The sequence below is a fragment of the Moschus berezovskii genome, chromosome 1 (genome assembly GCF_049115385.1).
Source record: "Moschus berezovskii isolate FMDL1 chromosome 1, NW_MosBer_1.0, whole genome shotgun sequence".
Taxonomy (NCBI): domain Eukaryota; kingdom Metazoa; phylum Chordata; class Mammalia; order Artiodactyla; family Moschidae; genus Moschus; species Moschus berezovskii.
In genome coordinates this window covers 7,062,385-7,076,669 of record NC_142460.1, presented here as the reverse complement: position 1 = coordinate 7,076,669, position 14,285 = coordinate 7,062,385, and the positions used below count along the sequence as shown (strand labels likewise).

The 14,285-nt window shown below is 53.6% G+C and overlaps 1 protein-coding gene across 1 annotated transcript in view; it reads right to left on the bottom strand.

Annotated features, from left to right (window-relative positions):
• The window catches only part of SIM2 (SIM bHLH transcription factor 2), a 52,327-nt gene extending 38,416 nt beyond the window's left edge, over positions 1-13,911 (bottom strand). Inside the window, exons 1-3 of the mRNA XM_055416244.2 lie at positions 13,632-13,911; positions 4,830-4,912; positions 1,699-1,788 (exon numbers count right to left, since the gene is read on the bottom strand). Of these exons, the coding sequence (XP_055272219.1) occupies positions 1,699-1,788; positions 4,830-4,912; positions 13,632-13,806 (348 nt within the window). The 5' untranslated portion in view covers positions 13,807-13,911. The remainder of the gene's footprint in view (positions 1-1,698; positions 1,789-4,829; positions 4,913-13,631) is intronic.
• Between the last annotated feature and the right edge of the window lie 374 nt (positions 13,912-14,285).

The following is a 14,285-nucleotide window of genomic DNA, read 5'->3' as shown; positions in this document are numbered from 1 at the left end:
ACTTATGGCTGATTCATGTTATACGGCAAAAATCAGCACAACACTGTAAAGCAATTATTCTCCAATTAAAAATAAATTTTAAAAAAGTATGTGAAACATTTTGTCTTGTTTGTGATATTATTATAAGGCTAATCAAAAGTTATTATAAGTTACATTTGAAAAGTTAAGAAATCTGATCAAGGGCACTCAGCCACAGATCAAGTCAGGAGTAGAACCAGGCTGGGTTCAACTAAAGGGTCTTAAATAATTCTAACCATTCAGAGATTAATAAGATGAAAATTCAGAGAATAGCAATCCTGGAAAAGATAAAAAGAGAAAACTTCGTATTTCCGATAGTGTTTCCCATTCTACCAGTACACTAATCCCATGAGTCACATAGGTGAAAGAGTCAAACCTTATTAAATCTTATCTGGGAGGCCTGGTATCATAAAAGAAGAGAAGAGGAAGAGAACAGAAAATGCTGGACAATTTTAATATGTGATTCATTTTAGAAGACTCTGCAGAAGAAATACACAGGCACAGAAACTCCCTTGGACCTGGTTAAGGATGTACATCCACTGGGAAAGAAGGCTGTAAACAAATGGAAAGTTTAAGAAACATCTTGGCAGAAGAAAAAAAAAGAATACACCAGATGCAGGTTTCCAAATTGGTAATTCTGTTTTTCAATGAGGAAACTCAAGCCACTTTAATTGGCATGTTTTACTTTGGCTTAAGTACGGGAGAGCAGTGCAACACAGATTATTCATACGCCTCCAGGGAGCCCATTTCCTGTATCTCATTAATTCTGGGGTGTCTTCAGTTGTAATGAAAAAAAGCACTCCGATCACTCACAATGTAAAGAAACATTTAGCCCCTACATGTATTAAACAGTGTGACTCTTAGAACCGTGATCCAGGCTTGTTAAATCAGAAATGTGAATGGGAAACCATCAGTAGACTCCCCCACCATCCAGACTGGCCACAGCCCAGACAGCAGCCAAGTCCTCCACCAAACCCTTGGCTTAATGAGATAGATAAAACCGAGTGCTCCTCTCTCCTCTAGGGAATGACCTCCTTTTTAGAAGACGGTTCCAGAAAAATCGGTAATACTCAAATGTTCTAAAGAAACCAGGACTTTGCTGTGCAAAAAAACAGTAGTAAACTGAGTTTTATGAGTTTCTATCACAAGCATATAAAATGCTTTACTGAAACGACCACTGAACTGGAAAAACTCAGGAAAAATTACCCTGAATTCCATGTGAACACTCATAAATCTACCCGCCTTTTCTCTCTCCCCAAAGCATATTCTGCATAAAATCCATGTTCTACATCAGCTTGCCTCTCTCTTTCATAGCAACTCACAATACCACATGTAGACGATCAAGCGTGCCCTGAAAAATCTCCCTTTGTGAAGTTCTTGTTAGTGGCAGAGAGCTTTACAGTATAAGCAGAGTCCAGGCTAACAGACAAAGCTGACTGTTGCGAAGATATTACCAGGCATTAGCCCCAAAGGAAAAGAAAGTGGTAAAATGAAACGTAACACGGAGAAGAAAAACCCAGCCTCTCGGCGGGAAAAAAGAACGATTCTGCAATTTTGGATTAGGTTCATACACAAAAGCAGACTCTTGGACAGACTCATTTTCAAGTTGGGTAAGGCTGTCAAGATCCGCCAACGCTTAATTTATTATTTTAATTGTACATAAAATTAGATGATACCCACCTGGGACAAGCCTAAATGTACAGAAGCTGTTTCCGAAATATACATGATTTTGCCATCAGACGCTACCACAAAAACAAATCCATCCAAAGTCTGTAAAAGAAAAAGCATCAGGGTAAGAGACGATACATATTAGAGTTAAAGCTGGTCATCATATGGTCACTGGGATGGAACAATGTATAAAATATTATAATCAACGTATATGGTTAGATGTAAAAACGGAGCCCTGGAGCCGTGAGACAGACGTTAGGTTTCGTTCCCCAGCCAGGCTCTCAAATACTTTAAAAGGACTTTAAAAACAGTCTTACATCTACATCACAAAAATCATACAAAACATTTGAGAATTCCTTTTTTTTTTTTTGAGAATTCCTATCAAGCTCAGTTTAAACGTAGTAGCTTTATTGTTGGGGTTATTTCAGCACTTAGCACAAATCCGGAGTTCTATGGTACTTAGGGGAAAATCTACCACTGTATAGACCATTTTATGTCATAATTGGCAGCCGTTTAAACCACTAGAACATATGCTTTATTTGCCACAATTTTCTAGTTATCCCTAAGTACCATTTGAATAATAAATTCTGAACACTCCCACTCCCCAGAAAATGAAAGAAAATACCCGGTTATTTTTAACAGACTATGTCTACAGAATTAATTATTTAGAATTTGCAAGAGATCAAACGACCTTTGCAAAATTCAGGGAGAAGAAGGATCAATTTCTGAACAATTAAAACCACTCAAAGGATATTCTGATTTTTGCCAAAGCTGGCTAGCCCTCAAAAAAATAAAGTAAAATTATAAGACGTAATTAAGTCAAATGAAAGGTAATGATTGCATTTATGTGTGGCAAGGATAAAGGGACTAAATTATTTTTGAAAAAGGAAACTGCATTTTATTTACCCATTCATATTTTAGATCCAGAACCAAAGAAAAGCAATAAAGTTGGTGAAAGACCCATACAACCCACAACGTTGCCCCCATAAAAAATATTCCAAATTAATTTCTGGCCACAAATTCTATTTTTACAGCATGTAATTGAAACCAGATTACCTTTGGTTTTTCTAAATCCGCCCCCTCTTTGGAGGGGGGGTGCCTAAAAAAAGAATGTAGAAGTGAAACTTGAAAGATATCCTTACATTCTGCTGTCTCAAATGCAGTTTTGCTGCAAAAACTTCTTTGCCAACTGAACGAACTATCATTAGCTTTCCTTGTGTTGAGGTTGAAATCAACACCTTGATCAGGAACCCGACCTTCATGTTTCTAAATCAGCTACGAAATAGTTTACCAACTAAACTCCTTTTCAAAGATATGAACTAGCGATTTCTAAAGGTATCACCATGTTGGCCCATTTTGCCTGCTTAACTCCAAAATCATGAAAGAGATACATGAAATGACATAATAGTGGCTGTATGAGGAAAAGAGAAAAAGTATCATAATTAAATTCTGAACGTTGCCAGTAGTAGCTTAAAAAATAATACTCTTAATGGAAAATGTTAGTTCTGCCCTCAGAGCTGCAAATGACCTAATGCGTTTGCATGTATATTAGCTGCAAAGCCGCCCATCTACAGACACACTCCGGAATTAAATAAATGTACAGTGGAGAAACTTGGGGATGTTGACTTTGCCGCCAGGTTTTCAGTGGCGCTCCTTGGCACTTAGTTGTCCCTGATATTAGTCTCACTTGTAATATGAAGGAGCATCAAGCAAACAAAATACCGCGCGCGGCGCTGGACGTGAACTTGGGGGCAGCGCGCAGGGCGCGGGAAGGGCTCCAACAGCGCCATTCCCGGGCCGGCTCGCGCCCCGCTGGCTCTATGTTGAAAAAAGCCTCGGGTTTCAAACATATCCCGGGAGCTTCTCTTCCCCAGCGCGTGCATTAAAAAAAAAAAAAAAAAAAAAAAAATCACACTAGGGCATCTGGGGGCAAAAGAGTTTTGAACAGATCTGCTTTTTTGAAGCGCGGACCCATGTCCCCGAGTTTCGAAGCCAACTTTTTTTAAAAGAAAACACAAAATAGAAGGAGGAAATGCAAAATAGCTCTCGGCGGGCATTTTTAGGTGGCAGAGACAAATGACGGGAGGGGGGAATGAATCGGGTCGTTGATGAGGCTCTGCAAAGGGCATTTGAAAGACTCCGAGACACCGGGACTTGCTGTCCCCACCTAGCGCCAGCCCCGGACTTGGAAGTGGCCGGTCGTGCGCCCGGGTCACTCCGCCCCGCCCCAGACACCGCGGGGGGGAGACCCGAGGTCAGGGCGGTTTAACAGCCCCGGGCTGAACGGCTGCGGGCTGGGGGCGCTAAGCGGCGAACCACAGATCAAGGCAGGGCTTCCTCGGGGAGCCAGGGGCGCCGCACCATGTCCTGAGCTGCCCCCACTTAAGAGCTGGACCACTCGGGTGGAACAAGGCTCCGCCCCGCGTGGTGTGACCTCAGGCGTGCGGCTTAACCTTTCTGTGCCTCAACTTCTTCCTCTGAAAAAAAATGCAGTTAAAAATAGCACACACTTCTAAGGGAAGAGATGATATAGTAGATTTAGAATAGAATCTGGCCGGCAGTGAACCGGCCCTCCACCGTCAACTGCTGAGACTCAGTTATGGATGCTGTCTCGACTGCAACTTCTCCAAACACACACCCAAGCATCAGGCACTGCATTGCTCCCTCTCTCTGGCTTGGAGTGTCATTGGGCCTTCCTTCTCTGGCTCCAGTGCCTGGCACAGTGTCAGGCACAGAGCAAGCGCTCCGAAACAGTGTGCAGAGGAAAGTCAGGTTGGAGAGGACTTTGCTCTTCCCCTAGGTCTCAAGGGCTAGAGAGTCCTGGGGGCAGGAGTTGAAAGGAGGCTAGGTGTGGGGCTCGTAGGGGGCCGACCCAAGGTTGCACTGGCTGTGCAGAATCCACATGGGGCCCCAGTGTCCGCCTCCCCAGAAGAGGAGTTGTGGGGAGTCTGTTGGCCTGAAGTCTGATCGTTGTTGACCTCTTCAGCCTCGGGGTTGGTCAATGGACCCTCCAGAGGCTCCGTGAGAAGGGGAGCCCCCCTGAAGACTGCCGTGGCAGGTCGGAAGGGAGGCCCCATGGGGTGCAGGGCCTTGGGTGGCACAGAGCTTCTCCTCCCCCTCCCCTCGCGTGGCGACCCCACTACCTGCAGCAAGTGCGATCCCAGCTCCTTGGCGACACTGTCCAGGGGCCCCACGCGGCTGGGCTGTCCCCACGCGTCTCCTAAACCTGGATGGGAACCAAAGCAAACCGGTAAACGGCAGCACCCAGCCAGCGACCTCCGCCCCCAGGGCCCGCCCGCAGTCACCCCTTCCTTGGCCTTCGATCAAAAAGAAAAAAGGGCAGAGGAGAAATTCCCATGGAGGCCTCCAGGTCCAAGGCTGCCTGGCCCTGTAGGTAGCTCCTCTGGGTCACCTCTCTGAAATTGCTGTTTTATTTGACATGCCACAAGGTAATCTAATCTGCTTTGAAATCGGCCATCCTCATATCCAAATGGGGATATGGATTGACCAGTAAATATTATCCCCAAAGGTACCTCCTCTCTCCCTCCCCTGTGAAGCTGGCACCTATGTACTTTCCCAAAGATAGAGCAGCCCACACTTAGAGCCCTGGCCATCTTAAGAGGCGGCTTTTCTGGTTTTTTTAAAAAAATCTTTTTCAATCTCCTGGAATCCTCCCAACTCCCTGACTTTTCAGCACCCCCCTCACAGGCTCCAGAAGCACCGACCTTATTCCAATCCAGGAGCCCCAATCTGGAAAGGGGTTCCCTGGGGGCTTCTCCAAGGTGAACTCCTAACTCGGCAGCAGCTGGGGGGGAGCCGGGAATGGACCGAGGACCGGGAGAGTGGTGTATATACTAGACAGTAATTGGGAAGTGTTTGTTGTCACACAATCGGGGTCTCACAGCCCCTCCACTTCTTAACTGTCCCCCAAGGCGGCTGGTGGCTCTCCACCACCTCCGGGAAGGCCACTGGTCTTGCGGAAAGCGCACCAGGGGAAAGGCAGCCCTGCTCAGCAGAATATCCCTCTTGAGTGCCCTCAGCTCAGCCGCTGTGACCCTGGGGGCTCCCAGGCTTTCTCTGCAGGAAGCAGGAAAGCCCGGTGAGAACTGCTGCAATAAGCGCCAGCTCAGAGGGACCCGCAAGCTGCTCCCTGGAGTGCTTCCTGCAGGCGATCTGGCCCGAAACCCTCCAGCGAGCGCTGAGGCTGGTGTGACCTGGCGAAGGCTGGTCACTGCTATCTCAGCACCCCGCTCCCTCCCACCCGGGCTGCGACCCTACACGGTGAGCTGGGGTCTTGCCTCCGGGTCAGCGGGCGTCCCCTTCCTCCAGGGCAGACCGGCCCCCTGGCTGCAGCTCCCGGGAGTGTGGGGCCTGACCTGGGGCCAGAGTGAATCTGAGGACCACTCCCAGGACAGTCCCCCGAGTGGTGCACAGGCACCTGGGTCTCCCCACTGTTCCTGCGGGGCACTAGGAGCACCAACTTCTGGAACTTTCAATCCCAGCGGGCATAAAACGCACCCCCCCAGTGCCAGGGTGCCACAGGGCTCCTCCAGGCCCAGGGCCCCCCAGAGACCCTGGAGACCCCTCTAATGGCCAGTTCTACTAAGCAACTAAGAAAGGTGTGGCCTTTATGTCTCCTTGGAGGTTTATCCTAGTCTACCCATAAGGAATTAGTTCATTTCCGCATAGCCCATTTCCCAAATACCATCACCACTCCCACCCCACTCCCCAGACCCCACCTCAGAATGGAATGGAGGTGTCTCTTTAACCTCAGGAAACCACTGTCCACCCCACCCCCAAGGATGACCACGGTGATCACAGTACAGGGCCATGGTAGGTCCGTCCTTCCCAACACCCGAGAGCCTGCTGTTTTACTCCATGTAACCAGAAATGGAAAGAACCAAAATTTGACGTCCTCGGGGGCTTGAATGAAGAAAAAAGTGTAATAAGGGTCCAGGAATTCTGATGCCTGCCAGTGGACAAACGCAGCTGCTTAACTGCTCCTGCTCCCGTCCCCTGGTCTGGGCCAGGCCACCTTTGCCCGGCTCTCTGTGGACACTGGGCACAGTCCCTGGCCCTCACTCCTCAGAAGGCCTGGGTCTGAGAGACCTGGGGAATCTGCACCTTTGGGAATGATGCCCCCCCACACACACCAGACTCCCCGGGTCTCCCCAAAGCCTTCCAGCCTCACACACCAAAGTGCCCTGGCTACACAGGCCAACTTTCTGTGTAATTCAAATAGCTGGATACACCAGGAGAGCCTGTCCTCTTATAACGTTTCCTACGATTTCTCCATGCCTCCGCTTTGCCAGCGGAGGTTTGGACCTGGCATGAAGGGGGTGGGCGGTGCGAGGCTCTCCTCGAACTTCCCTACCCCCAGGCCACCTCACAGAGTGATGGGGCTGCCAGCTCTTCCATTAGAAACCGCTGTGTGCGAGGCCTTTTCCCTGGGCCCATAAAAATCTACTTTGGGCTGGATGCAGAGACTAAAAAACATAAGGTTTGTAACCAAAAAAAAAAATCATCTTGTTACCGTAAAGCCACATATACTCCTGAAAAAGTGAGGTGCTGCATACGTGGTCCTTATTTGAACCTGACAAAAAGCTTCGTTTGTTAGAAAAATGAGGGAAGAGTGTAAGAAAAGGCTGGGCTGAGCTCCTCCAGGTGTATGTCGTTGGCGGTCTGTCTTGCCTGATTCTGGGAAATCCCTCCAACCATACCAATGACTGGTGCAAATGGGGTTCCCAACCTGGCCTGTGGTTTCCAGCCAGGGTTTGGGGTCCCATGTGCCCTACATGTGTCAGCAGCGGAGCACACTGTCTGATGCTGGGAATCTAGATGGCTAGGCCATTTAGCGGGGGGGGGGGGGGGGGTCAGCCACGAGGTCAAAGGGAAAGGGAGACAGGTATCCCCTTTCTCCCCCTGCCTCCAAGGGATTGTGGGTGACCTTGTATCCGCACTCAGCAGGCTATTTGGTTTCAACCCTGCCAGGCCCAACCCATCAGTGTTAGTCATTAATCGTTCAGTCTTGTGTGACTCTGTGACTCCATGGACTGCAGCCCACCAGGCTCCTCTGTCCATGGGATTTCCCAGGCAAGAATACTAAAGTGGGTTGCCATTTCCTCTCCAGGGGATCTTCCCAATCCAGGGATCGAACCCAGGTCTCCTGCATCTCAGGTAGATTATTTTTACCATCTGAGCCACTTGGGAAGCCCGCGGCAGAAGCTACCTAAATATGGTCTCTCCTCTCTGGGTGCTCAGGTAGTCAGCCAACATACAGCTTTTGAAAGAGCACCGGCCTGGGTGCAGGTCAAAGGCCATAAACATCAAATCACATAAATAAGTCTGTTTCTCAGTGAGGCGGGAGACTGGAGGGGTTCCCTCGCTGTGAGATCGGGTCTCACCCTCTCAGATGAAGGGACACACTCCTCTGGACCCAGGAGCAGAACCACTGTATCCAGCGACCAATGAATGGGTCTATACTTGGATAAGAACTTCCTGACCTACGGTGACTCTCACAGTTCCCCCAACGCAACCTTGGGTACCGAAAATGGGGATAATTCAGTCCTTTCCCAGCCTTGGAATGGTTCGTTGTCACTGGGCTCCCTGAAAATCCAGGCCTTAGAACTCTCTTCCAAACCAACAGCTGCACAGCTGCGGTGAGTGGGTGTTGAGGGGAGCGGTTGGTAGAGACGCCCCAACGGAGACTGGCTCTGGGTCAGGGTAGGGGAAGAGGGGGTTCCAGCCTGTCCTGCTTGGTCAAGAGTCAGTGTTGTACCGAGTTCAGACTACACACGACTGGAAGCGACCAGCGGCCTTGGACCTTGTCGTCTGTTACACCTTGCAGGATGGGGGGTTAGGACTCGTGGCGAGGGCGCACCCCGCCAGGCTTCAGGGTGTGCCCCCCGAGCACCCCCAGCCGGTCCAGAGCGCTGGTCAACCCCCCAGAGGTGAATCTGAGCACCCCCAACCACCAGGGCCCTGCATCTCTGGAGTTCCCATCACCACCGCCGCCGCCGGAGTCTACTGCTCCGCCTCTGTGAGCGTCCTCTCCCAGACCTGGCGCACAGCCTGGCAGACTTCCAAGTAGAGATCTAGAGAGAGGATTGTAAAAACCCACTTTCATCTAAAAAAATATGTCTACTTAAAAAAAAAATCCTACATTATTTCAGGCTGTGGTAGAGAAAGGCCTTGGATCTGTGACCCCAGGTCGGTTTAGGGTGCGTTTCTCCTTACCGAAACCTCTAAATCAAAGCGTTTCCATCCCCAGCAACTGTTTCTAGGATGGCTCTCCTCTTGGCACTCAGGTGTGTTGGGGCGGGATGGGCGCGAAAGTTTCTACCTGAACCCAAACCCAGACAAATCCAGCCACCGGAATAACGCAGGCCTCCAGCCCCGCTTAACTGTGTGTGTGACACTCGCTTCTCTGGAGTAAAAGGTTGTCACGTGTGCTGTGGTCCCTGCCTCTTTCGTGTGCCCATACCTGTCTGGGGTCGTGGGGGGGCGGGCGGTGGGAGGAGCGGCTCTGTTCTCTCCCCATAACCAGCCTGCTTCCAGCTCTGCTCCTCAACTGGGGACGTGAAGCCAGTCTCTTCTGCAAGAGCTTTCTGGACAAGTGTCCAGAAAGAGGCCACCCTCTGGGAACTCTGGCTCCCAAGAAGGGGGCCTAACCCTGGTGACTGGCTACCCCGAGCTCTCCCAGCTCTGACCCCAGCCTCCCCAGGCCCAGCACGGATCACCAGATGGCGGAATAATTTTGCCCTACATCCTGCCTGGCGTGGTCACACGCAGTGATGGCCCACCCTAGTACATTCTGTGTTTCCAAAGCCGCCCCCCTCCCCTGAAGGGAAGGGCACAGTGACAACAGGCCAGGTAGACCCTGCACCCTGGGAGCACCCGGCCTTCCTACCCATGTTAATCCACTAAGCTTTCGATTCTGAGTCCCTGCCAAAGCCGGCCTGGCTCCCTTGCCCTCTTGCCTGCCCATCTACCTCACTACTTCTCAGCTCGGAGTTAAAGGAGAACTGGTGGGGACCCTGAAAACAGTTCCTCTTCCAACTCCAGGCGGTGGGTCCCAGAAGCCTGCCCAGTGGGGCCGACAACATTCAAGCCACACCTGGCTGGGGAGGGGGAAAGGCAGAGAGCTCACGGGAAGGATGCAGACTGGAGGAGGAACACGGTCGATATCCACCTGCTCCGGCCTGCCTCCTCACACCCATCCCAGGAACCTTGCGCAGCCATGGAGTTCCTGATGGGCCCATTTTACAGACAAGGATACCAAGGCCCAGCGGGGCAGCCCGACAGTGCCAAGCCTTGGACTGACTGTCTGGGCTGCCAGCACCATCCAGCTTGCAGACTGGCCTCCCCCGGGAATGTCCACCTGCCTCCAGTTGCCTCTCTTGTCCCCACGCTGGGGTGTCTCCTCTTTCTCTCCTTCCACCCGGCGGTCTCAGGATGAACAGAACCGAGGCCCGGCGGCCTCTCCAGCACTGGCCTCCCCGCCTGCAGCGGGCACTGCCTGCCTTGTCCTCGCCAGGTGAGGGGGGACCAGCTCTGACCTCAATTTCCTCAAATGCAAAGCATTCTGAGGATCCCCGTGGTTCCTTCAGCCTGTGCTATTCATGTGCTAACTCCCTTAGTCCTAACGTGGTCTCTAGATTCTTCTTAACCTGGGGATCCCGCCTGCTCCCAGGCCACCCGACAGCGAGGGTGTTTCCATATCTTTCCGTTTGCCCTGAGACCCAGAGGAGATCCTGGAGCTCCCACCGCGTCGCAAGACTGGGGTGGTCCTGAAACCTCACTGAAGCCCTCCTTGAGACCCCTGGTGGTTCCACCAGCCCCCATCCCAACCCCGTACCACCTCCTGGCGCGGTCCCTCCAGAGCAGATTAAATCGATTCCGGGTGCTAAATTCCTGGTGCTACTTCCAAACTCCCAGCCCTTCTGAGCTACCGGAGAGGGGAACCAGTTATTTTGCACAATTGAGGTCTTTCTAAACTCATCCTTTTCTCTGCCCCAGGCACCTCTCCAGTCCCAGACTCACTTGGGGTTGGGGTGGGGGGTAGTGTCGCTACTAGAGCAGCAGACCCCAGGTCTCTGAGCCCAGGGAGGAGTCCCCCAGGCTGCTGCCCACTAGGCAGGCCAGGACCCCCAGCATCATCACTGCAGGAGCGCTGGGGTAGACCACCTCCTGCTCCCCGTTTTGGATGAACTGGGATCCCCCATAGGTCCAGGACTATTTACCAAACTCTAGGAGAAGGCAATGGCAAGCCACTCCAGTACTATTGCCTAGAAAATCCCATGGATGGAGGAGCCTGGTAGGCTGCAGTCCGTGGGGTCGCTAAGGGTCGGACACGACTGAGCAACTTCACTTTGACTTTTCACTTTCACACATTGGAGAAGGAAATGGCAACCCACTCCAATGTTCTTGCCTGGAGAATCCCAGGGACGGGGGAGCCTGGTGGTCTTCCGTGTACGGGGTCGCATAGAGTCGGACACGACTGAAGTGACTTAGCAGCAGTAGCAGCAGCAGGAAGGAAATGGCAACCCACTCCAGTGTTCTTGCCTGGAGAATCCCAGGGACGGCGGAGCCTGGTGGGCTGCCATCTATGGGGTCACACAGAGTCAGACACGACTGAAGCCATTTAGCAGCAGCAGGACCAAACTGCAATCCCCGACCCCTCCTGGAGTTCCAATCTGGATGGTCTCCCCGCCCTCGCCAGGAGAGCACAGATCACTGGAACAAAACACCGGGGCCTGTGTTCAGGGGCTAGACCTCAGCCCGCCCACCCCTGCAGCCAGCTCTATGCTCAGTCCTCTCAGTCCTGTCTGACTCTTCTGTGACCCCATGCACTGTAATCCCCCAGGCTCCTCTGTCCATAGGATTTTCCCCAGCAAGAATGCTGGAGTGGGTTGCCATGCCTTCCTCCAGGGGATCTTCCCAACCTGAGGGATCAAACCCCAGTCTCCTGAATTGGCAGGCGGGTTCTTTATCTCGCTCAGTCTCAGGGCCAAGAAATTCTGGGCCCCAAGGCTTGGAGACTCGCGTCCCAGAACTGGAACCTGCAGCCTCAGCTGAAGTACTTGCAGCAGCAGTCCACCCACCAGTTCCCAATTTGTAAGCTGCCTTCCTGGAAATCACCAAACAACAAATGGCCTGCGGGTTAGCCCCTTTCTCCAGACCTCTAACTCAGTTTTGACTTGCTTAAAAATCATTTAACCTTGGAACGGGAGAGGAGGCTTCCATCCCATCTGGACTATGCACCTGTTTTGTAGCATGCGGATTACTGACCGGCTCACTACGGCAAACCAGTTGCCATCCCTCCTCCCTAGGTGGGAAGGAGACTCAGCTTTTACAAAACCTAATTCTCCTCTAACTTTCACTGAAACTTGAGCAGGAGAGGAATCATCTCTACTTCGGTGGAAGGTCGACAAGATAATCGAGCACCGCCGGCCACCGCAGCTCCCAACGGGAGGAGGCCAGTTGAGTTGGGGGCACCCGGCGGGGGGTGGGAAAGGAAAAGAACTTTCCCTTCCTAGAGCGCGGGGCTCTGGCGTTCAGGTCACGGGCTCCTGATCCTGGGAGAAATGCACCAGCCTGCTGCATGGCGCAGCTGGAAGGCACAGGGCTCTGGCGGGGACAGGTCACTGCTTCCCGTCCTCTGGGCTCTGCATCCTGCACAGTGCTGGGCTCCAAGCCGCCCGCTGCGGAGCGGGAGGACAGGCCTTTCGCACTCCACCCGGGAGGCAGTGTGAAAGTCAGCTTAAGACCCAGAGACGATGCAAAACACCAGGTTCGGGGTTGCCCACCACACAAAGGTCGGGTTTACCGACTTCAGGTCAATCGCCTGGTCTGGAACCGTCTTAACAGAGGTGCTCTTTGCCGGAGGGACACTTGTAATGCTGCAGAGACCTTCCCCTGTGGCCGAAGGCGTCTCCCTAGTCCCGGCGCGGCTCTTGGGATACTGAGGCCTGCAGGTCTCCATGGGGGTTGTGCCCCTCAGGCCCCAGAGCAGAGCATCTCAGACAAAGGTCCTAATCCCTTCTGCCAGGCCGCAGCCCCTGTGGCTGGGCACAGAGACACCGGAAAGGCATCGGTTCAGAGTTACTGGGACCCCAAAAGGGCGGCTGCGGTGATCAGGTCTCTTCCAGCCCAGAGGTGCCCACGAGGCACCCTTAGGCCGGGTCGGGCAGGGAGTGGCCTGCCCAGTGGGCCACCGTTTCTGATCACGGAGAGCCTGCTAGGACCTCGGAGAGTCCTGGTGACCCTTGACCACCAGGGCACCTGCCCCTCCCCGGCTTGTAATTCCAATCTAGAAAAGAAGACTCTGCTCAGGCCCGCCTGCCACTTCCAAACAAACGGCCTCCCTCTGTCTCTCCTGCCTCATCTCGGTTCACCTCCTTGAGCGGGGTCTCTCCCACCCTGACCTCTGGAATCCCAGCCCTGAGAAAGCTCAGCAGAGGACAACCGGGGAGGCCCCAGTCTGAGGCCCAGGCTCCCCAGGTGCTCTGCTGGGAGCTCGGCCTGCAGGGCCTCCCCGTGTGTACTCCAGTCTCTCCCAGCTGCGGCCAGCAAACACCCTTCAGTTCCCGCAGAGGTACACTGCTCTTCCCTCTTCATGCAAAGAGAAGTAAGAAGGAAAGAATAAAAGGGGAGTTAAAGAAACGAAGAAAGGAAAGACGAAAGGAAAGAACGCCAGGCTGGACTCGCACACTCATGCAGCGATTCCTGGTTCGTCCCTCTCCAGTCCTGGGCCAGAGGATGGTCTGTCGTTTGGGCACCAGGCCCCTGGCCCCTCAACTCCAGGAGGAGCCGAAGTTCCCCGCGGCGACCTCCGCCAGATGTTCCGGCAGCGGCCCGGGAGGCTCAAGCCGCCCCTCCGGGAGAGCTCCGGCTCCGGTTTGGGCCTCCTAGCGCTCCCGGCCGCCCACCTGCGGGCCTCTCACCTTCGGGAAAGACGGCGCGCATCTTCAGGTAGCTCGTGGTGAGTCGGATGATGGACGCCTTGTCCAGCTGAGAGGTGATGGCCGATGGCAGCGGGAGCAGCTTGGCCAGCTCGTAAAACTCGCCATTTTCCTTCTCCCTCCTGGTCTTGGCCGCATTCTTGGACTTCTCCTTCATCGCGCCTCTGCTCCGGGCATATTAGACCCGGCGGTGCTCCAGGCCCGCGGAGCCGCGCTCCGGCTGCAGCGGCGGCGATGGGGAAGGGGGCGCGGGATACCTGGCGGTGGGGGTCGGGGGGTGTGGGGCGCCGGCCGCGCGAGCAGGTGCGCGGGGCCGACCCGGGGGACGCCGGGGCGCCTCTCTGCAGCCGCGAGGGCCGGGAGGTCGGCGCAACCCGGCGGCGCCGCCCCGCGCTCCGCCCGCCGCCGCCGCCCCGGGGCGCAGCCTCCTCCGGGCCGAAATGTCCCGCGGCGAACCGGAGCCCCGGCTCCCCGCTCGCTTCGGCCGCACTCTGCCTTCCTTCCCTCTCGTCTCCCCGGGCCGCGGGCTTTCCTTCCAGGGCTGGAGAGTGGCCGGCGAGGAGGCGGCGGTGCTGTGTTTTTAGTCCTTGACCGAGTGTCCGTACCCGCTGCCGCGAGGCCCCTCCGCACTGGAGG